Raw genomic sequence first — 24,245 nt, forward strand, 5'->3', positions numbered from 1 at the left:
TCACACCTGCAATTTGAGGATGAGATGAGATGATAAAAGTGGAAGGATTCTGGAGTCTGGTCAAAGCATTATGCAAATACAGAGTGGCTTTGTTACCTCCACATTGTATAATACCAGAAACCAGTAGCCTTGTTGGAAGCCAGTTTGAGTTGTGAACTTTTCCTGAGGAATGTGTGATGGTGGAGGTGGCTATTTAGGTGAGGCACAAAGCCATTCTATTTCTATGTTTTGCCGCCTCCTTTCACAGCCATACTTCTGAAATAGAGGTTTGTCTTGTTCTTTATCTCCCCAAAGAGAAGGCTGGCCTGAATTTCCATTTTAGACTATTGCTTTGAGTGCCAAGAGACGGTTTCAGCAAAAGAAACTAATCTTCGGATAGGTCTGCCCCCAAACAATGCCGGGGATCGGGGGCAAAGGCTTTAATTAAAATGGAAGAGTTGGTAATTTCTGGCCTATCTGGGAAGTTTAAAGTTGATTTGGTTTGAATGAAAGTAATGACTTTTGCTTAAAATGTGAATATTAATGGAAGAAAGAGCCTGAGATTGACTCTTAGCACAATGGGAAGAGATTGTTATTTCTTTTTCTTGTTACATTTTTTTTCATATCTTTTCCCTTAAAGTAATGGTCCTCCTTTTCCTCCTGAAACTCTAATATACAATTTAACATGTGGGATATTTTTTCCTCCTTAAATTTCTTTTTACTTGGCAGTTGTCTATGTTTCCAGAATTCTTAAAAGCTGTGCAAATTTTAAGTACTAACAAATCTTTGAAAAAATAATAAGGATTTGTTGTCGTTTGTTTATTCGGATGATGTAAGAGTGAGTTTCAGATGTGATTTCTTCTAGCCCTTCTCAGTGTAGTAGTGCGAATAGCTTTGGCCTCCCCATCCTGTACTTTCTACTCCTGCACAAAGAGTGAAAGTGACACACACTTACCATGGCACTTGTATGGACCCAAATGAAGTTTTAAAATTTGAAGCATCATGTATTGCTCTTAGCTCATCCAACACTAAGTGCTGCAATGAAAAAATGCATTTTGAGTGTTGATAAGACATTAGCAAGGGCAGATGGGAATGTGGTCAGTCATACCAGTGTATGTTAGGAGCAGTTCTGACCAGTGATGCTTTTAGTAATTGTTAATAATTGCGGGCAAAAAGTATGCTTAATGTGAAATTACAATGGCTTAAGCATTGTCATTATTATTATATTTATGTTACAGGCAAGTTTGTTATAGACATAAAAGATGACAACTACTCGTACTCCTTCTGTTCTAATAAATGAGATGCTTTTTCCTTTCCACTGATCATTGTTCTACTTATGAACTTTTATGTGATTGTGATCATAGCATCCGTGCAGTTTTGAGCTTAGCAGTTTGCTTCCAACATTCATGGCACAGAAAGCACTTTTTGCCAGTTCTCCACTTAGCCAGCACCCGTGGCGGCTTCGGCCCGTCTTCCGCGGTGGCACGTGCCACTGCCTCGCCATGTCAGCTCCTGTTCGGGTGATGCCGCAGTGGGCGTCTTGCTCCAACTCCATTTTCACTTTCTTGGCTGGGGAGGTCTCTGTTTGTTTGTTTAGAATAAATTGAAAGGAGTGAGGTTGCTGCGCCGAATTTCAAGGAATTCCTAGCAGGAGAGGAGTAGGGAGGAGCCAGCGGGAGGAAGACACTAAATGTCACAGAGACCTTCATCTGGGAAAGACAGGCTGGGAAAGAAGAAGAGGGCTGCTGGCGGGTCTCCGCCCTCAGGTGTCGCGGCCCAGGCTGGAGGCGGGAGGAGCCGTGAGTGCCGGGAACCATCTGCTGGGAAGCTCTTTCCCTTTGCCAGTCGACGTAATTTGGACGCGCTTTGAGTTAGAATCAGACTAACCGGGAGTGTGACTCCACACTCTTCCCCGCTTACAAGTCTGTGGGTTTTGACTTCCTGCTGCAAGCTGCAGGCAGCAAGGCCTGGCTCGGGCCCAGGCAACCTGGAGGAAGCAACGGGGAAAGAGACGCCCAGGCAGAGGGGAAGCTGCTAAGTGGTGAGCTCAGACGCCCGGAGTCGGGTGGTCTTTGCCAGAGTTCTGCCTTTCTTCCCTCGTAACCCAGGCCAGCGCGCTGCCCACGGTGCAGTCAGTCCTTCTGCCACCAGACTGGCAGTGAGGGAGGAAAGCAGGCCCGTGATGATCAAGGTCGCTGGGAAGCCTCACACCCCGTGTCGTAGCACGAACAGCTTCACCGCGGACTTTGCCACGTGTTTCCCTTTTCTTTTCAGCTCATGGGCTCTTACTAGTTTCGTCAAACCGCAATGAAATAACTCGGTGACCTCTGCCTTAACTGGAAAGTCTTTTTTTCAAAGGAACGGAATGCTTTAGGAAAGACAAAAAACAAAACAATAAAACAAAACAAAACAGCCACCAAACAGGCCGCATGATGAGATTTCCAATTTTGCCATGATTTTGTCCTCTGGGAATGCAGAGCTTTGAGGAGATGGATGACACAGGGCCTGTGACAAGAAGTTCTCCTGCTTAACAAATGCGGAATTGAAAATCCACTTCGGCACCTGTGAGCTCACACAGTTACCACTTTGCCTCCCCAGTTCCCGTCGGCGTGTGCCGCCTGCACCGGCTCGGGCGAGTCCGCGGTCAGCGCTGTGCGGGTGAAACGTTGCTTTTTATTCTTTCGACTGCAACAGTGCTCCTGATACTACCACGGCCCCTTCCCTCCAACCCCCCAGGAAAATGGTAGGAAATGTGCACAGGTTTTAGTAATTAGCATATTTATTTGCAAAAATAAAATGCTCGCCTACACCGTGTCATTTTCAAAAGCATGTAGAAGCTGAATAATGACAACTTGTCTGATACATACCCACCTGGGCGTCTGTTTCTCTGTCCTACCCATCTTCCAGGCGAAACAGACTCCAGATAACCCTTAATTAAAACCTACTCTGTAACCTAGAAATGGCTACAAGTGTTGACAATATAATTCAAAATCACACTTTAGTACTTTTATATATCTGTAAACATTTTTCATGTTCCACTGGCACTTTTAAACCCATTTAAAGACCTTAAAGGTGTTCGGGGACAGTTTAGAAGCATGGCCTTCTTGCTGTAGGCAGAGTAAAGGAATTAAAAAAGTGATGAATGAGGAAAGTGGACAAAAAGGATTTGCAATATATCCTGGAAACAAGATGCAACTTGCTGCGTGTCCTCTGAAGATCACTTGGCCTTTGTGGCTGAACCGTAAACGTAGACATTGTCCAGGAGATTGGCTGGAACTCCCTTGTAAACAAAGGCGGAATGGAACAAAAGTCGTGCAGAGGAGGAAACAGTCTCTGAGTGGAGGCAGCGGAGGGTGACGGATTAGGTGGCGGTTCAGTGGACTCAGCGTTCGGCACTGGCGCAGTCAGTGGTCAGTGGTCAGTGCTGTGCAGATACAATGCGCCATATGTACTGTCTCATCCGATTCTTACAGCGCCCAAATGAGTATTATGATAATTCATTTTGTGCATGGAGAAAATGCGACTCATTTTGACTATAAACACGTTCCGGTAAGCGACTGGCCTGATATCACACCGCTAGAAAGCTGGAGAGCTGGGACTGAGCTGCTGAACTTCTGACGACTCTCTTGATGTCCTTCTCTCTGCCGTCCCGCCGCAGGTGGAAACATGGACGTTAGAACTGTCATTTTCCCAGTGTTAAAAGCGTTGGGAGGCTGGGTGGGCTCTCAGTTGAGCAAAGGCAGCGAAAAGGTGCAACTAAGAGGGCATCAGTTTCTCCACACTGGGCATGGACCAGTCAGTGCAGCCAGAAATCAATAACCCTAATTCGGAAGCACGGACACCTCTGTTTACTCAACTGCACCTGGCCACTTGCAGGTAGCTTGGGCTCTGGTCGCCCCCACAGTTGCATACAGTATCTTTTGTTTACTCGTGAATTCTGACCTGAGAGCCTCCCTTTTGACAGCTGCTTAATGAAGCTCAGGTAAGGGAGAGTCTTAGGCAAGCTTTGTGCCAGGGGTACTGCGTGTGCCGGCTCCCAGATCCTCAGGGCAGAGCCGCAGGAGCGAGAGAAGATGATGTGGCCTCTCTTTTCATCACAATTAACCCTTGTGTTATTTCCTCTGCGTACTTGTTCTTACTTTTGAGGACAATGAAATACAGTACATGATCCCCTCTAGGCTAGACAATCCCAAGGCTTTTACTTTATTACTGTGTTTTCTTATCCTGAAATTATATTGGCTTTATGACTTTGGGCAAGTCACTTAACCAGTCTGAAACTACCTCCCACATGCTTAAGTGTTTCCAACTGAAAACAGTTTTTTTTGCATTTATGGTCGCGGGCGCAGTTGCGAAAGATTTGAAGTGGCTTCTCTTTTACAGTGTCTGCTTCTGCTTTTCCTTCCCAGAGTCGAAAACATGCCAGCAAAGTCCGACTGTATTACATGCTTCATCCCAGGGATGGCGGCTGTCCTGCCAAGAGGCTCCGGTCGGAAAATGTGAGTATCTGGCATTTGCATGATGTGTTCTGATTGCTGAGAGCTCTGCGGATGGGGGAATTGTAGTCCTGTCCAGATCAGTAGAAGAGCTGAGTAGAAATGGTTCTCATTAAACAGTGCAGAAAATATTACAGGTATCAAGGTTTGCTGGGCTTTTTGCTTCCTGCTAGAACTCGACGTACAGTGCGGGAGGACTTGTTGATAACATCGCACTGGGACCGCGTAGATGGAATGCACAAGGCTGGGTGAAGGCAGAAATGACCATCAGATGACAAAGTATTCGGAAGACAGGACCTAAGGGGCAAACCCATTAGAAATATTAGATACTTTGCTTTTTACATGTTTTATTTTTCCTCTGGTGTGTAAACCAGAATGCCTGCTCGTTAATTTATAATGAAGAGTGTGCGTATCTTGCAAAAAAAAAGAAAAAATACTTAGGCTTCTTCATCAGCACCCCTCTCCCTGAGGGAGCATTTACTTGGGAAGACAAATGACAATTATAAAGTTGCTTTGCGAACGCAAAGGCAGAGCAAAGGGGCAATTTCAGCCCAGCCAACGCAAAGACTGATAAAATAAATATTCCTTCCTCCCAGCAGGGGTTTCTTTTCCTAATGAGTGGAATATTCATATCCGCCGGCTGCCCAGGCCCTTTGTGATAAACGCTGTGGATTAAACGTAGAAATCCCTTACCCTCTGAGCTCGGAGCAGGCTGCAGGCGTAGGATTTATACCCCATGCCATCAGTTGTGTTGTGATCTTGTTTTCCTTCTGCCGCTGTGTAGGTGGCAGTCTCCTTTGCTTATTAAAAATTAATATATGATCACCGAAGAAACTTTACAAAACCAGTGCTTGCATATTTTTCACAGGGATAAAAAGTGAAAAGAAGGAACAAAAGAACTGTCTATGACCAAAGGCCGTGTACATCAGGGCTGTGTTTTTAACAAATTCCAAGCACGCCTCTTAGCATCACAGAGAGAGCTGTTCACACGCAGACTGATCTGGACCTGCCTGGGTGCAGCAGCGTTTAGAGCTTATTGGAGGCAAAAGATGTCGTGAAAACTTTGTAAGCTGCTAAGAGTGGGGACTGAGTCTAGTTCTTTCAGCCCTTAGCTTTAGGCTTTTGGGCAAATAATTGATCTCTTGGAGCCTCAGCGTTCTGGACCGTACTTTCCTTGGTGGGCGTATATTGAGAGAACCGGTGGGCAGAAGGTGCCTGCTACACGCCGGGCACTGCACGCAGGTGCTGAGGAAGCAGGTAAATATTAGTAAGATGCAGGCTTGCCTTGAGGAAATGCATAGCATAGCGAGGGAGATCAACGTCGCATAGCAGGTAAATATTAGTAAGATGCAGACTTGCCTTGAGGAAATGCATAGCATAGTGAGGGAGATCAACGTCGCATAGCACAGTAGCTGCGATACCACACTGTAAGTGTTTATCCACATTCTGCACACAGAGCCATGGAGGCGAACAGCAAGTGGAGCTTGGTCTGGTCAGGGCAGGTGTCACTGCAGGGCTGGCGTTTGAGTTGGGCTTTGGGGGCAGACATGGATTTTACCAGGTGAAGGCCATGGGAGTGAGGAAGGAGAAGACCAATTTCTTAGGTGCATTCCTATCAAAAAAAACTTATCAAGCCACAGGAGATTGGCCTAAGCCAGTGTGTTTGTAACCTCAGAATCCTGTGGCCACACTGGGATCACGTGTTCTCCACCAGAGCAGTGTCTGTGAGCAGGAAAACGGTGCTGAAATGGTCCAGCACTGGTGCCTGGGTCCCTTCGATCAACAGCCATTTCGTGTCTTCTCTTAGTGGCCAGAGACGATGGGGTTCATGGCCCCTGGGCAGACTGCCTTCTGTCCTCCCAGGTGCTCATCATGAGTGTTGCACTTGTAGCTCAGCTCCCGGGAAGGGCTCAACATGGCAAACAGAAAGAGAGTTCTGGGTCTCACGCTGGTGGTGTGTTTGTAGAGACTCGAGGACATGGTCTTTGCCACTCTGACCATGTCATTCCACTCAGGCTCTGGTCCTGTCAGTAACCTTGGGGACAATTTATGGAGGGGAAGAGGTTTGGATTTTAGAGCGAGAAGCATTTGCAAGTATTCTCCGTAGAAGATCCCCTTGCAAACTTTTTCCTCTGCTATATCCTGGGTTTTGAAAACTTTTATCTGCCAATGATTTATTTATTAAATCATTTTTCTGTAGCTTATGAATCACAATATAAAAGCAAATGAGTAAACAGAAAAAGCAACAAGATCATCTTACTTTTTGAAAACAGTAGTTGTGTTTTTGTTACCCTGTGTGCGCACTTCATAGGTGAATATGTCGTTTCCACTGTGCATTTTGGTGCACTGGGCACACCACGGAAGCCACACTCCGTCCCTCTCAGGGGCTTTGTGGGTGTATGTTAGTGATCGTGTGCGCCAGCTCTCTTTTGTCCAGACTCACACCCAAGGATTGCACGTGGTGCCCGTTTTGCACAGCCAAGGGGCAGTGTCCGAACCGTATATAAAATAGAACTCTGACCCACGACCTGCAGCAACCAGTCCAGGAAACCAACCCATCATCTGCAGTAACCCGTCCCTGACGCCAGCCTGCTGTCAGTCAGACTTACAGAGAGTCCACCCACTATCTCTGGTAACAATCGGGAAGCCAAATAACGGCCCCTTTAACAACAGACCCAGCATGGCCAGAGCTTGATTAACGGCTGACAGCTTTCCTGTTTTTCTCCCTGTAGGCACATACACACCCCAACCAATCTCCCAGAATGCCCTGCTTCTAGGTATGGGGTCTCCAGCTTCCCCATAGCAACAGCTTCCGACCAGGGCTTGCTCAGATCCCTCCCTGTTTTCCAGGATAGAGCTTTCCTGCTCCTCCATCTGCCTCTGCGTTCCCTCCAGACACCTGTGGTGGTGGCCTACGCCCTTGCTGTGACAAGCTCTGAACAAACAGCCCCTGCGTGTTCTCATGTGGGTGGTCTTCCTTTATTTCCATAGGGTGGAAAATGGGAATAAAATAATAACATCGATGAACAGGGTGACCATGAGGCCCAGCTGACGGAACTCATGTTTGTTTAGCACTTCGTTTCAGAGCACTTTCTACATGCATTATTATTATTAACACCTTGTTCTCAGAAGGCTGTAACTGTCTTCTACTTGCCTCTGAGTGGGTGCCCATCCTCCCTGCTTCCAGGGCCTGGGGCAGCTGTGCACCCCAGTGCTACCTGATTGAGAAGGCGTTCACGTCTGCACAGATGCCAACAAAGCCAGTGGCTTCTGACCACAGAGTAAGAGTTCCTGGTTTTCCATTCCCGGACCACAGTGAGCCTTGCCCCCAGCACCATTCACAGCAACTCCAGAGTTAATTACAAATGCAGAGAAGCTCCTATTATTATTCAAAATGTTTGTCCTTGCCATTTCTGTTTCAAGTCATTTGACCTTTTTTTGTTGTTGTCATTGTTTTTTCAAATTTTATTTCAGCATATTATGGAGGTACAAAAGTTTAGGTTACGTATATTGCCCTTGCCCTCCCCTCCCCAGTCAGAGCTTCACGCGTGTCCACCCCGCAGATGGTGCGCACTGTATGTATACACCCCTCCTCTCCTCCCCCCATCTGCCTGACACCCAATTAATGTTTATTTTTTTAAACTCAAGTTCATTGCTGTCTTCTGTTTGGGCATTTTCAGCTTTGTAAACGCCCGGTCACATGCTGTTTAGCATCCTCATTTGGGTCTTCTATTTTTTTTTAATCCCTGAAATTTCAGAGTAAGACATTTTCCCCTTGAGGCTACAGAGTAAAATTAAATGTGAAATAAATTTCTATAGTTGATTGCCTTAGAGAAATTTCTAGTAATCCCTGGAGCATTAGAGTCAAAAAGGATGTCAGAGTTTATCTGGTTCATTGAGATTCTCATTTTTCCGCCAGTGGCCCTTATATTATCTCCTTGCCTGCGGATAACATGCTTTGGAAAAAAAGAAAACTATTTGTTTGGGAAATAGCACTTTTAAGCAAAAAAGTGATTTCATTTTATGCTTTTTTTTCTGATTCTTTGATTTTGGAAAAACATAAGTAATTGCCAACCAAAATCGCCATCAGTATTAAGTGAAGTGTTTCACGTGGAGTTGGTGTAATTCCATGTAAAAGTGGAGAAGGTTGACATTTGGTTAGTGTGACCAGGATTATTACTCCTAATACTTACAGGCTTTCCCTCAGGCCTGAAATATTCTGCATAGCTTGAGGAGCTGAGTGTCACTTTCACAGGTCCCTAGACATCCCGGATTCCAGGTTGGAGGAATCAGTCTAATCTAAGCCCTTTCTGGTAAGGCCCAAAGAAGCGCCACGACCTGTCCAGACTGGTCAGGCCTGAGATGAAAACCCTGCTCCCCTAAGTGCTATTGCGAGGTTTTCTCACGTACCTTGAGATGGTGTCTTGCTTTTGGCCACTGAAGCCACTGCTGGGTCCACAGCCTGGGGGTCACTGCTGCTCTGGGCAAAGTAGTAATGGTAGCTGGTGTTTACCAGGGCTTCCCGCGTGTATTCTAAATGCTTTCTGTACGTGAGCACGTTCAATCCTCACAGCCCCTCCGGACGGTAGGCACCATCATTGTCCCACCTTACAGAGAAGCGAACTGAAATAGAGAGATTAAGTCACTTGCCTCTGGTCACACAACTGGTACGCGGCAGAGATGTGGCTGGGGAAGTAGAAAACAAAACAAAAGAAAATTTTCTCTGTTACTGTCACCTGGCTGCGCCATGTCCCATCATGACACAGGTGGTGGCGTCTGCTCGGTGCTGGGGACGTGGACACCTTCCCCAGTAGAGGCGAGGATCTCTTGGGAGTGAGCCTTGGAAACCACGTGTGTTCATACAGCGCGCTGGGCGCTACTGTAGACGCAGGCCTGGGGCCAGGGAGGGGTCCTGTGGGGTGGGGCAGCACGAGATTTCCTGCAGGGCTCGTAGTCCCATTTCCCAGACACGCCTGGATCATGACTGAGAGTCGCAAGTTGCCAAATGCCAGCCACTGCCCCCGCCCACCGTGGCCACCACTCTTCATCCCCACGTCCTTCCGTGTGTCTGTGTTTGTCCATCTGCCCCTTTTTGGTGACGAGGAGGCACACGGAATGGCTGGAGCAGGCCACCGCCGTGAGCGTGTGGAACAGGACTGAGGGTTCCCCGAGGGCAGAGAGGGGGAGAGCGAGAGACGCCTCGTGGAACTCGCACGTGATTGGGGAGAAGGGTCTGCACCGTAGGGAGGGTGCTGGGTCTGCACCCCAGGGTGGGTGGGCCAATCCGCCCCCTGCCAGGCCCTTTTTGCTTCCCTCCCCAGAGGGTCTGTTTAGCAGCCCCCTTGGACTGGGCCACAGGGAAGACAGAGAGGGTTTGGGACAAGGGGTCCTGATTTGCGTTAGAAAGAGCAGGGGACTGATATTTTGCCCAGACAGACAGAGGACTGAGAAGTTGGGATTCTGTCCCTGGCTCTGCTGCACATGAGTTTTACGACTTTGTTTTAGACTTTCTAAAACTTAATTGCCATGGTTCTAATCCAGGACTGTAATTGCTGCCCGGCCTGTCTGGCTGAAATACATCTTCCCACTTGTGAAAGAGCGTGACGAATCGTAAAGTGTGTGCGAGGTGTACGCCATGAAATGTTTTCTTCTTTGTGGATTATCCTGATCCCTGGGCCCTGTCATAATTAGTCAGTCAATTACCCAATTTCTGTGGAGCTTCTACTATGTAGAGATAGAGAGTACCCGGCTACGTCCTGTAAAGGATACAGGAAAAGGATGAAACAGGAAGTTTATCAGGTAGCAGGTTTATCAGAAGGGAAAATACATAAAGCAATTTAAAAATAATCAAGTGCTAATTTGTGTGTTCCTGGCTCTAATGAGATAGGTGATCAGAGAAGTGATTTTTCATGGGAGCTGGAGTGGTTAGCAATGGCTTCCCCAAGGCAGATACTCTAGAAGGTTCTAGAAGGTTGGGCAGGGTTTGTAGGAGCGGCACGTGGTCTGGGTGGGCCCCCTGCTGTGCGAGGCCTCACGGGCAAGAATGAGGAAGGCTGTGGAGAGACCTAGGTAGACAGAGACTTGCAGGGTCTCCTTCAAACTGACTCTTAGTGTTTATTTAGAAGGGTCTTTTGGAAAATTGGCAATAAAAATAGTTCTTTTATATTCAAAATAATCAAGTCTACCGTTCAATTAAGAAATTAAAACTTGTTTGGAATTGGATCTCTTGTTGTGGATGGCTGCAGGCACACACATTTGGCGGAGATAAAGGTTACTTTCATGGATATAATTGTGAAGTATTATCTGAAATATGTTTAAAAATTCCCTTTACTGGCTTTCATTATAGCAAATCATTTCCCTCTCTCTCTCCTTCCTTCCCTCCATTTTCTTCTTCAGCCTTCTTTCCTTAATTTCTGAACCAACAATTTCTTGTGAGGTCAATGAAAGGTTTACAATTTAGGTTAATAACATAAACCCCTCATTTTCAGCAAACCGTGTTCGCTGTTGGATTTCGGTGTTTGGCTGACTGTGGCCATTGGTTCCGTGCCGGCCTGGCCCAGGCTGGTGGTGAACCCTGGGGGCTCCATGCAGCGTGTGTGTGTGGCACAGAAGCAGGGGAGGGTGATTCAGTGACATGAACCCAGTCAGCTCTGCCAAAAGCAAGGGCCATTTAGATCCAGTTGGGAGAAACTTAGCTTAACAGGCAATTTTTTTTTCTGATTTATTCCAGTGCAGATCGTGCGTGGCTTCTGGTGTGATGCCCTAAGACACTGCCCAGCTCACCCACCCTTGACCTGGAGGGTGAGGGTGCTGCGAAGCCGGGTGGGGGGAGTGGAGCGGGCTGACCGGTGGGGGGACGGGCTGACCGGTGGGGGGACAGCGAGTGTGCGAGGCGGGGGAAGGGCTTGCAGAAGCAAGTGCACGCCAGTAGATGTTTTCAAAGTATGAGTCACATAAAAAAACAAATCTGGACTTAAGTACGGATCGATTTTACATGAAAGCCTATTGCAATAGGGAGAATGTTCCAACCATGGGATCTGCAGGTGTCTCAGAGTAAAGGCAGAGGGTTTTCTCACGGGGAGAAGTGAGGCAAGGCCGGGAGGGATGGGGTGTCGGGAGTGCAGTGAGTGACCAGGCAGGAGTGTTTTCTCTGCAGTCAGTGGATCACGGGGAGAGGCTGTTGGCGGTAGGGTGTTGGGTGGGGCTCTGCGTTTTAATGCTTGCGTACGTGTGAGGGTAGGCCGGGGTTCAGGGGCCTTGGGAAAGCAGAGAAGACTGACTAAAGTTTGTTCAAGTCACATTAGAGGGCGTTTTGCTTTGGTTGGGGAGGACAAAGAGTTCAGAGAATTATTTATGAAACAAGGAATGAGGAATGGGAGGGTCTGTGTCTGGCCTTGTCATAGGTACATGAGACGGTAGCCCACAAATCTTATCTAAGTCTTACCCTTTCCTGGAACACAAAAGGATTGGTGGGGTTGGGGTGGGGGGGGCGGTATTAACTGTCCCTGTTTCCAGGAGCTCAGGGCTCAGATAAGGTTCAGCATTGTCATATGGGTGGGACATGACCAAGGCTGTTGACTTTGAGCTTACGGTGTTGTAATAAAAATGCCATTGCCCAGGTGACTTAAACAACAGAAACTTATTTCTCACAGGTCTCCGGAGTCCAAGATCAAGGTGATAGTCAGTTTGTTTCCTGGTGAGGGTCCTCACCCTGGTTTGCAGATGAACACCTTTCTATGTCCTCACGCGGCAGGTAGAGAGAGAGAGAGAGGGAGAGTCTTTCCCATTCGTGCCTCTTCTTACAAGGGCACTAATCCCATCCATGGGGGCCCCACCCTTAGACCTAATTACCTCCCAAAGACTCTGCCTCCACACACCACCACTTTGGGGGTTAGGTCTTCAATATATGAATTTAGCAACCCTGCACTCTGGACGGGCTGTTATCAGGTAGCATTCCAAAGGGCTAATGCAATATAATTATCACGATGGCAATGGGCTTCCACACATTTCTTCTCCATTCTCCCACAGGTTGTTAGAAAGCATCGCTGGTTCCCTTCTTTGCTTTAATTCCCTTGGTTATGTAGCATCTTTGCTAGTGTTCTGTCTCCAGCCAACACAGACAGCTCTCTCTGTAGCATTATGTTAGGGACCACTCTTGCCCCCAACTCTGAAGGGTCCACATCCCATTTGTTCCCAAGCCCCATTTTTCTTTGTTTCCTTCTAGAGGCCACCGGGTATTCAGCCTTTCTTCTCTCTATTGAGTATTTAAAAAAAAAATAAGTAAAGCTTTGTTTTTCTTTTTGCTGTTCACACAAACAGAAAAGGGGACCACATACAGAATTTTAAATACGGCAGTTGTCATTCACAGAAAATCTACCTTCAGGGAGAAATGGCTGCAAGGCCCCAACTAACTGAAATCTGCTGATGACCACACCGCAGTGCCTTCCGATGCCAGCACGTGGTTATCGTTCCGCTTGTTTTTGAAAGGGGTACTGATAATACACATTTGGAAAAGGTCATGGTGACTAATGACAAAACATTATAGACCGTCATTTCCTCGGGACCATTAGCTTTCTCTTAGTACTCACGTGGAGTGCTGCACCGATTTCACGATGAGAACAGAAAGGAAATCCAGTGGGAAACCTCCTCCCTTTTTGTCCCTCGGTTATTCAGAGGTAATGAATTACCCCTCCACAGATATTTTATGCGTATGTAAGCAAATATGTTTTTTTGCATTTTACGCAGATTATGGTATAGTATATAAACTGTTCTGTCTTTGCTCTCGTCACCTGCTGATGTATGTTGGAGGTTGTCCCACGTGAGGTGAAGAGTGTGTGTGTGTGTGTGTGTACAGTGGGGTGTGTGTGTACAGTGGGGTTTGTGTGTGTACAGTGGTGTGTGTCTGTGTGTGTACAGTGGTGTGTATACAGTAGTGTGTGTGTGTACAGTGGTGTGTGTGTACAGTGGGGTATGTGTGTGTATACGGTGGTTGTGTGTACAGTGGTGTGTGTAGTGGTGTGTGTCTGTGTGTGTACAGTGGTGTGTGTACGGTGGTGTGTGTGTACAGTAATGTGTGTGTACAGTAGTGTGTGTGTGTACAGCGGGGTGTGTGTGTGTACAGTGGGGTGTATGTGTGTGTGTATGTACAGTGGATCCTCGTTATTTGCAGCTTCCGTATTTGCACATCTGCCTACTCACCGAAATGTGTTTGTAGCCCCAAACCAACGCACACACACTTTTGTAGTCATTCACAGACAAGTGCAGAGCTGTGAACAATTTGTTTCCCAACGTGCCTGTTCCCAGCCGAGGTCAACCAAGGCCACACTCTGCCCTCTTGTTTCAACTCTCGTTCTGTAAACAGGGTCTTTTTCACAGTCTATTTAGTGCTGTGTTTTTCACGTTTTTGTGCTTTTTAGTTGGTGGTTTTGCTGTTTCACGTGGCGCCGAGCACGTGAGGTGCTGTGCAGTGTTCCTGAGTGCAGGGACAAGGCTGCGACGTGCCTTGGAGAAAAAATACATGAGTTAAATAAGCTTCATGCAGACATGAGTTTTAATGCTGCTGGCTGTGACTGAATGTTAATGAATCAACAACAGTATGTATTTAAACAGAAACATACATAAAACAAGATTACGTATTGATCTGTTGATGAAAATGTGACCAGAGGCTCACAGGAAACTAACATTGTATTTTCCCTAGGAGCAGGGCTCAGTACTTGCTAATTCAGTGCTCACAGCAACTTAGAACATAACTACCATGAATAATGAGAGCCAACTGCATGCTGGCCGAGTGTATACATTCACATGTATATGAGTATACATACACAGTTGCATAGTATTCCACTGTGTGCACGTCCCATAATTTGTATTGTCTTCTGCTGATGGACTTTGCTATCACTTGCCATTACAAAGATGCCGTGATGAATAGACGTGTATGGACCTGTTCTCTAGGTAGACAAGCGTGTGTATATATGTAAGAAAATTTCCTAGAAGTGAGATTGCCGGATCAAAACATGCTGGCATTTGCAATGTTGGTAAGTATTGCTCTGTCTTCTCCACAGGGGCTGTGTCCCCTCATGCTGCCCGGAGCTGCTGGCACCCGCTGGCTCTTGGAGCTCCTTTCCCCACAAGCCTGGGGGCAAAAGGGACTGCAGATCTCTGGTCTTTCTTCTTCTTCTTAAGACAAACACACAGAACTTTATTTTGAGAGGGCGCTCCAGATACCAGGAACATGGGAGTAACTTTAAGCGTGAAAGTTTTCATTTCTTCCCCCTCAGAGCACCCCTGGGTAGAGGAGAGTGAAGCAGTAATGTGCGGAGGTCCCAACGCCAGGGGCCCGAGCTGAAGGCCAGAGCATACGGGTTCCGTTCTTTGCGTCTCTTCAGTGCAGCATTCAGCTCCCACAGGCCGGTCAGGGACAGCCCAGCTGTTTCCATCTGGCAGCCCGGAACAGCAATTAGGAATCAATAGGCATGAATCAATATTTACTTATGTGCCCACTGTCTTAAGTCAGGAGTCAGAAAATAACCGCCGGCCAAATTCGGCTACTGCCTATTTTTGTGTGGTCTGTAAGCTAGGAATGATTTTTTAAAATTTTTTAATGTTTCAAAAAAACTCAAAAGAGGAAATATTGTGAGACATGCAAACTGCATGAAATTCAGGTTTGAATGTCGTCAGTAGAAAGCCTCGTAGGAACACGGCCACGCACACCTTGTTCGCTGTCTCTGTGGCGCTTTCACGCCACCGAGGCAGAGCTGAGTGTCTGCAGCAGAGTCCTCACGCCCAGGAAGCCCTAGACGTTACATCTGGCCCTTTATAGACAATGTTTGCCGTCCCCTGTCTGGGGTGGATGGTTGCAGGGAAGGAAGGAGGGGTTGTCCCTCCCCGGTGTGTGTCCGTCCTTGCAGATACAGTCCCCGTAGGACGTTGCTGACTCTAATGCCGCCTTGTCTTCTGTTCCTTTCCAGACTTGGATATTTTTAGTAGCCCACAGGTTGCAGGTTCTGCCCAATAAGAAGCGTCACTTAAACCCTGTGCTGCGTTTGCGCTGTTGCCAGTTTGCTTTGTTGGTGCCGGTGCAGAGAATCTGAAATTTGTGAGCGTATCACGCGGTAAGCACTTGTTCGCAGGTTGCAGCCCTGTGGAAACGAGGTTAGCTTTTCTCTTATGCCGGCTGAGCACCAAAGCCAACTCACGGGAACCAACTCCCGACTTTTCTAGGGCAGCTGGATTTAGAGTATTCTTTCCTGTCAGAACAAATCACCTATCCACACTATACCCAGAGGTGGAATAAAAATCTGTTGTTGCACAGGTCGACATGCACAAACAATCGTTTACATGAAGGAATGGTGGAGCCCAGCGGAGCAAACGTGCGGTGTGCTGCTCCAGCCGCACGCGGTTCCCTGGGCCTGAGACTAATTCTCTGGCCTGGGACTCTGGTTCTGAAACTCGTTCATACTAAAATATGCATCACAGTTACTACTTTTGCCTGGAATCTGGTACTGAGGAAAGGAGAGCCGGCTTGCTGAGAAGGCGGCCGTGGAAGTAATTTTCCCCCCCGCGGAGGTGGCGCCGTGCTCTGCGACCCCGTCATGGCGCTGGTGGCGTCTCATCGTATATTCCCTCGTTTGCATGCCGCCGCTCAGCCTCCTGTGGGCGTCAGGCCTGCGCTGACCACGCGGTGGGCACTTCATTAGAGCCTGACAGGTGTAAGGCAGGCTCCCCACCGCCTCTGTTGGAACACAGGTGGTGATGATGCCAGGTTGGCATCTTATCCGGAGCTGCGCACCCCGTAAGCGATATCAGGGCTCAGACTCGGGACCGTCTGCTTCAGAGCGTGAGGTCTGTGTGACGAGGTACGCCTCATTCATTTACTCTTCCATTTAAGAATAACCGTAATTGATTGCTTACCAAGAGTCCGGTGCCGCATTGATTGCTGAGCATTTCTTGGTGGATGAAACAGGTACAGTTCCTTATAGAACTCACCAGGGTATGATGGTGGATGTTCATGTTTATAAATCATACACAGATGTGGCCGAGGGAACGCAAAGGAAAAACTTAGAACAAGGAAACCCATGAGGTCTTTGGGATCAGGGAAGGCTTTTCTGAACAAGTGATGCTTGATATCACTTTTCTGACGCCTGGAAGATGACTTGGGGTTAACTAAGCAAAGGTGAGGAGGGAAGGAGAAGTTCAGGTGGAGGGAGCAGTGTGTGCAAAGGCCCTGCGGTGTGAAGAAGCGTGCTATGCTCGAGGAGTGGCAAGAAAGCGGCGTGGCTGGTTAGAAAGCGAGGCAGGCCATGAGGGGAGAAGCAGAGGGTGGGCTGACAGAACAGAGCCCAGGTGGGCTGTCAGGTGCCAAGCTTGCAGGGGTTCACCAAAACAGTGTGCTTTGGTTGAGGGTGATGGCAGCAGTAAAAAATGAGAAATAGATAGACATGGGGGATTCTTACGTAGGTAAAAACTGATGAATTGCATAATGAGAGTGACAGAGCAGGAGGTTTCCAAATGACGTCTGGGTTTAGAACTTGCACAACGTGGGCCTGCTGCCCCGTCCTGCAGCCCAGGAGCTCTTGTATTTAAGGCCACGACTGCAGAGAGCGCGAAGACCCGAGAAGCGGGGAGAGCGTAGGGAGAACCTTCCTCCAGGTGGGTCCAGGTTAATCCAGGCTGCGTGGGACTAAATTTGCAAGAAGGTGCAGTTTGCCTCCAGCCAGGGAGAAGGGACTGTGTGGACTTTTGTCCTCAGAGCTTGTTCCCAGGCAGGAGGAGGAAGCCAAATCGGTGCAAGCCCAGGGGATGTGGGCGTGTCCCACAGAGGCACCCGCAGGTGTGCTCACATGCCCGGCCAGGGGAGTGCCGAGTTCCAGGGGGAGAGAGGACAGTACCTGTGCCCGGTACCCACGACCGACAGCAGGGAGGTCCGAGGGCGGAGGTGGAGGTCAGCAGTGCTGTGCCCGGTGCTTCCAGCAGGAGGACCGGGTTGGTTGAAGCAGCTGGCACAGCTCAGGTGTGGCCTTGGGACGTCAGCCCCAGGGACTCCCGGAAGGCCCACCCTGTTCTTCTGGAGTTTACGAGGCAGAGGCGGGAAGACTCGGAGAGCGCAGCGTTAGGGTTTCCGAGGGCAGGCGCTTTGTCCGTTCACCTTGGCACCCTGACACTTTGCACAGACGGGTCCCCACACGTGATTGCTCATATTTCTGTAATAAGATAGTGCCCTATTGCTTTTTCTTTAAAACAATTTATAATTTTAAAAATTAATTTTATTAAAAAATTACCATTTGTATAGAAAGTCTAACCGAGCAGTGGCATTGAGTCAGGTTTTCATTGTACACTGTCCGGGTCGCCCTCCTGCGCCGTGACTGTCCCCCCGCTGGTCCTTCTCCCAGTCCCTGCGCCTCCTCCCGTCTGCCCCACGCGTGACTGTTTCGCCACAAGCCAAGGCCGTTAGCACAGGCTGGTCTGCAGTGACAGAGGTCCGTGTGCCTCCCAGGTGCGAACCATGTTCCGCCGTAGGAGCGCAGGGAGGCGCAGGCAGGGAGGCCATCTCTGGAGGACGCGACAGCCCTGCCTGGGGCAAGAGTGACAGACCTCGCGGAGTTCCTGTGTCATGGGAGAGTAGGTGTCACATTCCTTAGCGCTGTCTTTCCCTTTGTGCGCTAGCTGGGCCCCTAACAACGAATCAAAATCTATTTTTGTTCAGGGTAGTTTGAATAGAAGAATTCTGGTGACAGCACACTGCTAAACAGCTGTGTGGTTTACGATAATCACTCTCTAACTTCAGTTCTGCAATATCAGTTTTATATGTTGACCGTTCTTTTGGGGGCCCATCAGGGGTGCAAGCATTCTCTAGCCGGGGCTGGATGCCCGCTTGGGTGTGGCGGCTGGGTTCCTCCGCGTTCTCTTTCCTTTCCTGTTTCCTTTTGTCAGCCGTCTAACTTTCCAGCACGTCTTTCCTGTCACAGTTGGTTTTTTCCAGGTAGATGGATTTCCTTGATTAACATGCTAGAATCCCAGGAAACATAAGTTTGTTTTTTTTTCAATCTCAACTCTTTTCTGAACATTTGTATCATTCACTTTTAATCAAATTTCTTTCCTTACACGTCTCCGTCCATTCATCCTCATCTCTTGCCCGGCCACAGGGAGGGGCCCGGGGATCCTGCATCTTTGCCTTCCTTTGTCCTAACAGCAGTGCGCCTTTGCTGCCGAGAGGCTGTGTCGTAGATCATGCTTGCTCTCTGCCCGTTAGGTGCCCCCCTGTGGCCACTGTTTCTCTTTAGTGACCCCTGGGCATTCTTCACGCTCTGAATATTATTCTTGCAGAACAAAGAGTGTGTTTCCTTCGTTACATTCTGACTCCTGACTGTTTGGCTTTGTTTAGGCTGATGTGTTCTTTTAGGAATACACACACACACACACACACACACGCACACGCACACGCACACACGCACACGCACACATTTTTTTCTTCTTGTTTTAGAATCAGCCAAGGGTTGTGACATTAGAATACAAGATACATTTATAACTTCATGCGACCTGGATTTGGTGCAGGTGATGCTGAGACAGTGATGAATGTCTCCTGATAAACACCAGAAAACCTCGCAGAAAGTACATCTAAAACGTACAGGTGATGCAGCGACTCCTGCTAATTTGCAGGGACGTGTCTTTTGGGACTTGGCTCCGGCAGTCCCTCTCGTGTGCCGGGCCTGTGTCACAGACTGCACTGGGAGTTCTGCACACGCTATCTTACATAATTCTCAGAAAATTGTACCATGTAAGCATTCCTGTGCTCGTTTCACAAATGACATAAAGAAGGGTCAGAGGGCAGAGGAAGCAGCAGCAGGATCAAAACTGAGGTCCCCTAATTCTAGCATCGTTTTTATCTTCCCCCTCCCTGCGGCCGCCTTTGATGCATTGCATTTCTGTATTTTTTAAGAACACACTTTCACTCCCTCCTGGCTCAGCCACTTTACATCTAAATGACATTCATAGTTCCAGGGTCCTGCAGAACATTTTGTACAGGAGTCGCTAAAGGAATTCTTCCACTCAGAGCCTGCAGTGAGCAGGAGCAGGGTTCGCGGGGTCATCTTAACTTGTTCTTTTCTCCCAGGTCCCCGCGGAGAGTTGCTGGCCCTGCAGACCTGTGGGAGCCCCCCGGGCTCAGACACCCCGATGCCGTCAATTTCGGGTAAAGGAAAGGGCGTAGGTTTTGAAAACTGCCCTGGGGTCGAATGTGGCCTCCAAATCCTGCTAGCCGATGACCTCGGTCGAGCTCCTTCGTTTGGTTAGGCTTAGTTTCCTCATCTGAAAATGGTGAAGCGTGAATATAATAATGTGAACATCCGGGTGGGAGCACAGGGCCTGGTGAGAGATAGGTCCTCGGCAACTGTCCCCTCTTTCTAATGGACGGGGCGATGGTGAGCCTCTTTCTGGTTCTACATCTGGTGGGGGTAGGACCCAGCAGAAGGCTGATGAGAATGAGCTAGTGGGGAATTCAGTGGTCTGTATTCCAGGGCTAGATGCTGCCCAGAGACACGTCTTTCACAGAAGCCCTAAGTAATTGCCAAGGAAGTAGGAAGACAGGGAGGAAATACTACAGTGTTCAATACCACTCTTGTTTTAAAGAACCTGAGCAAATACAAAGATTGTAAAATATGGTATTGGCATTTGCACACCCAGCTTTGCTTGGAGGAACATGTTCATCTTGTCATTTCTTGGCCGTTGTCCAGCCCCCACGTTTAAATGTAGCCAGAAGAGAGTGAAGATATTTTGGACAGCTCTGGGTGACAGCGTGCACAGCCCCCCACCACGTGCACGGAGCGGCTGGTTGCTGTCCTGTAGTCCCCTCCCTTCTGCCCATGCTGGTGTTGTTCAGTCATGGCACAGTGGCTTTAATGGATATTAAAAATGTGGCTGTCTGAGCATGCCCTTCTCGAAGCCCCGTTGACGCGCTCTGCGGAAGCGTCTGTGAGTGAACACAGCACAGGCCATTACCTGCTTGAGATGGGAACCGCTCCTTTTGATCTGTGACATCGGAGAGCAAAATAGCCCTGTAATCATGCGTAATTTGTCTATTAGCTTTGTCTCTGTGCCAAGCATAGTTAAAAGAAAAATCGTGTGCAAACGGAGATGATTTTTATTGTGACTTCCTGATGGAAAAAGGCATTTTCCTTCAAAGTTATTAACTCGGTTTTACAGCTGACCTTTAGAGGAATGTTTATGACTCCAGATACTCCAGAGCTCAGCAAATATTATCCTCCGTATAATTTAAATAGTCGTTATCGCTTTGTCTATAACCACTGAATGTGTATCATAAGACACAGTGCTGTTCATTTACAATTTTTGATATTTTATTGTGAAGGAAAAAAATCTTGTTTCATTGGTGCATTGAGTGATGGTTGACCTTTTCTTATTAAATTTCGTCTTCACATTTCAGCCATATGTAATCCTAGAAGGTCACTGGTGGGTATTAGCAACCCCAAAAATGAATGGTCATGATGTCACATCCTAGAATTGACAAATGAATGTGTTTGGACTCTCATTACCCCTTCCAGCTATCATTGTATTGGGGTGGAAAAACTAGATGGAATTATGGCCTGAAATTTCTTGAACACCAAGAATTATAGAGTCTTTGGTGTGTCTCTCTTCCCACCCCTCTTACTGTACGTAAATACTTTGCATTTTTATGTTTTTTATGTGCATTGTGACAATATTCTCCTGGGCATCAGTTCTCCACTTTGATAGCCAATGATGCAAAAAGGAGGGGAAGAGAAAGAAGATGGGGAGAAAGGGGAAAAAACAGAGCACTAAGAAGGGAAAAGTGATGTTAAATCGTAACCAAAGAATATCTGAGAAGGAAGAGATTTTAAGGCTTCTCAATGGAGTCTTGTCCCTGAGAAATAAAGCAGAAAACCTGTAGCACTGTCTGCATTCCACCCGGACTTCCAGAGAGGCCAGGAGATCTTGGGCAAGTCACTCAGCTTCCCTGGGTTGTTTCCTCCTCTGGACTAAGTGATCAATTGTTCCTTTCCAATTTTAACATGAATAGCATATCATTTGAAAATTTTCTGGAAATCAAGGCTATGGTTTATAAATAAAAGGGATCAGGATAGTTTATAATTTCAAGTACTTCTTTTATTTTCTCATGCACTCGTTATTCATCCATATAGTCCATTAACCAGTGTTCAGAGCCTACTCTAGACGTGCAGGTGGTGTGCACAGCCAGGTGGGCCCCCCTCAGTTTAAAGGCAGCTGGGATAAGTGCTGTGGGGGGGGCACGGTGCTGGGAGTGCCCGTCGGGAGACGTGACCTGTCCGGGAACTGGGGGACAATTTCTCTGAGCAATGATTCTAGTGACATTTGAAGCATGCACCGGCATTAACTGGTATAGAGGTGAGGGAAGAATATTCCAGGCAGAGGGAATAGCTGTATGAAAATTTGGGGAGGGAAAGAAAGACGAGGCTGGAACGATTAGGAAGTAGGATCCAGACCATGTGAGGATTTTTGGTGACAATAGGGCTTATCATCGAAACTGGGACACTTCTGGAAGCGAAAGGGCACTATTAGTGATGAAACCGGAAGAACAGGTATAACCTGATACGTATGACCAAGGCCCGTACTTAAACGGAGTTTAAAGGACCCATTTAAAGAAGGTCTTGTCTTTAAGTTGAGAATACATTGAAAAAATTTTAAGCTAGTGGACTGAAATGACCAGATTCGGCTCTGAAAAAGGTGGAGACGAGATGGAAGAGGGTCCCGGAGGCAGGCGGGCGGACGCGTGTGCGGCACGTGCAGAGGTCGGGGCAGGCGGGACGGGAGCGTGGGCTGGACCGGACGAGGTGGAGATTGGAAGGGAACAGGTGTGAGAGCATTTGAAGCTGACGTCTTCAGTGACGGGGAACTGACTGTACAGGGTCCTTCTTTGTTTCCCCTTCCTGTATCCATGCCCTTTGGTCTTGGAGTCGGGTCCCAACCTGACTAGGGCTTGACCAAGAGGTTTGCTTTAACCAATGGAAGAGACGTGAAAAATGTGTGCGTTGGTCTTTGACTCTTGCCACTTTGGACTTTTGCAACCAATCTGGGCCAGCCTACTGGAGACATGTGGAGAGAGGCGTGTGCACCCCAGTTGGAGGCTACTGTGAACCTCAAAACCAGCCAGTGCCAGCCAACCAAACAGCTGACTGCAAATGCAGAGGGCCACCGAACCTGGCTCAGAACAGGAGAACTACTTAGCTGGGCCCCTGCCCAAATCGGGGACTGGATGAATTGTTGTTGTTTTAAACCATTTGGTTTTGGTTTGGTTTTGTTACATGGCGGTGGATACTGAAGCTGTTCATTGAGAGAAAACTCTAGAAGAAGACTAGGTTTGGTTTAAACCAGTTTAATTTAGACATGTTGACTCTGAGGAATGATTTGGAGATTCAAGACAGAGGTGATGTCGGACAGCAGTGGAGATGCCTGTCTGGAGCTCCGAGAAGAGAATTGGGTGTGGATGTAAATTTGTGTGTGCTCTGTGTGGATGAGGACCTTTAAGGAGAGAAGAAAAGAGAGTCTAGAAAACCTGCTGGCTGAGACGTCTGCGAGGCCGCCGAGGAACGTGGAAGACACAGGCAGAGAGCAGGAGGAAAAGCCGGAGCGTGTCGCGTCAGGGAGCCTGGGAGCCTCAGCCGAGCGCTGTCGAATTAGTGGTAGAGGATGAAATCAGCCGTGTTCAATAAAGTGTATACGGAGTGGCCTAGTTTTCTTCCCCCAAGAGGGGAAGTGAGTGAAAAGCAACAGAAAGTACCAAATGTCCCTTTGTTTTCTTACCTTCTGGCAATGACTTTTTTAAAAATTTCAAACTATTAAGGAGGTATGAATGTTTTTGTTACTTGGATACCTTTTATAATGCTTAAGTCTTGAATTATTTTAGTGCCCGTCACCCAAATAGTGTTCATTGTACCTGATAGGTAGGTTTTTACTCCTCTCCCTGCCCCCACCCCTTCTTGATTTCAAATGGCTATTACATGTTTTCGTGCCTGTGTGGGCCCATCAGTTAGCTCCCAGTTATTAGAACATGTGGTGTTAGTTTTTCCATTCCTGAGATACTTCGCTTAGGATAATGGTTTCAGTTCCATCCATGTTGCTGCAAAAGACATTGTTTCATTCGTTTTTATGGCTGAGTAATACTCCGTGGTATATACTCATCTATACACCGTGTTTTCTTTATCCACTCATGAAGTCATAGGCACTTGGGTTGATTCCACATCTTTGCAGTTGTGAATTGTGCTGCAATAAACATTCGAGTGCAGGTGTCTTTTTGATAAAATGACTTCTTTTTGTTTGGGTAGATACTCAGTAGTGGGATTGCTGGATTGAATAGTAAGTCTACATTTATTTCTTTGAGGAATCTACATACTGTTTTCCATAGAGGTTGTACTAATTTGCAGTCCCACCAACAGTGTATAAGCATTCCTTTCTCTCTGCATCCATGCCAGCATCTATTGTTTTATGACTTTTTAATAATGGCCATTCTGACAGGGGTAAGGTGATATCTCACTATGGTTTTAATTTGCATTTCCCTGATGATTGGTGATGTTGAGCATTTCTTCATGTGTTTGTTGGCCATTTGTCTTTTTTCTTTGAAAAACTTCTGCTCATATCCTTTACCCACTTTTTAGAGACAGGCACAGGATAAATCATCCTCCGGCTGGAAATGGAAGGTATTGCTGGCAGCTGCCGCTCTGGGCACAGTGGTAAGGTGAGGAACGTGCTGCCTGTGGTCCTCTTTCTGTGCCT

At 47.6% G+C, this 24,245-nt stretch overlaps 1 protein-coding gene across 7 annotated transcripts in view; it reads left to right on the forward strand.

The window, feature by feature from the left end:
• ZMAT4 (zinc finger matrin-type 4) overlaps positions 1 to 24,245 on the forward strand; it is a 317,188-nt gene that overhangs the window by 106,697 nt on the left and 186,246 nt on the right. For all 7 annotated transcript variants that reach the window (XM_045535767.1, XM_045535764.1, XM_045535765.1 and 4 more), the window contains one exon: positions 4,386 to 4,475. In XM_045535767.1, the coding sequence (XP_045391723.1) occupies positions 4,386 to 4,475 (90 nt within the window). The remainder of the gene's footprint in view (positions 1 to 4,385; positions 4,476 to 24,245) is intronic.

This window comes from Lemur catta, chromosome 22, assembly GCF_020740605.2.
Source record: "Lemur catta isolate mLemCat1 chromosome 22, mLemCat1.pri, whole genome shotgun sequence".
Lineage (NCBI taxonomy): Eukaryota > Metazoa > Chordata > Mammalia > Primates > Lemuridae > Lemur > Lemur catta.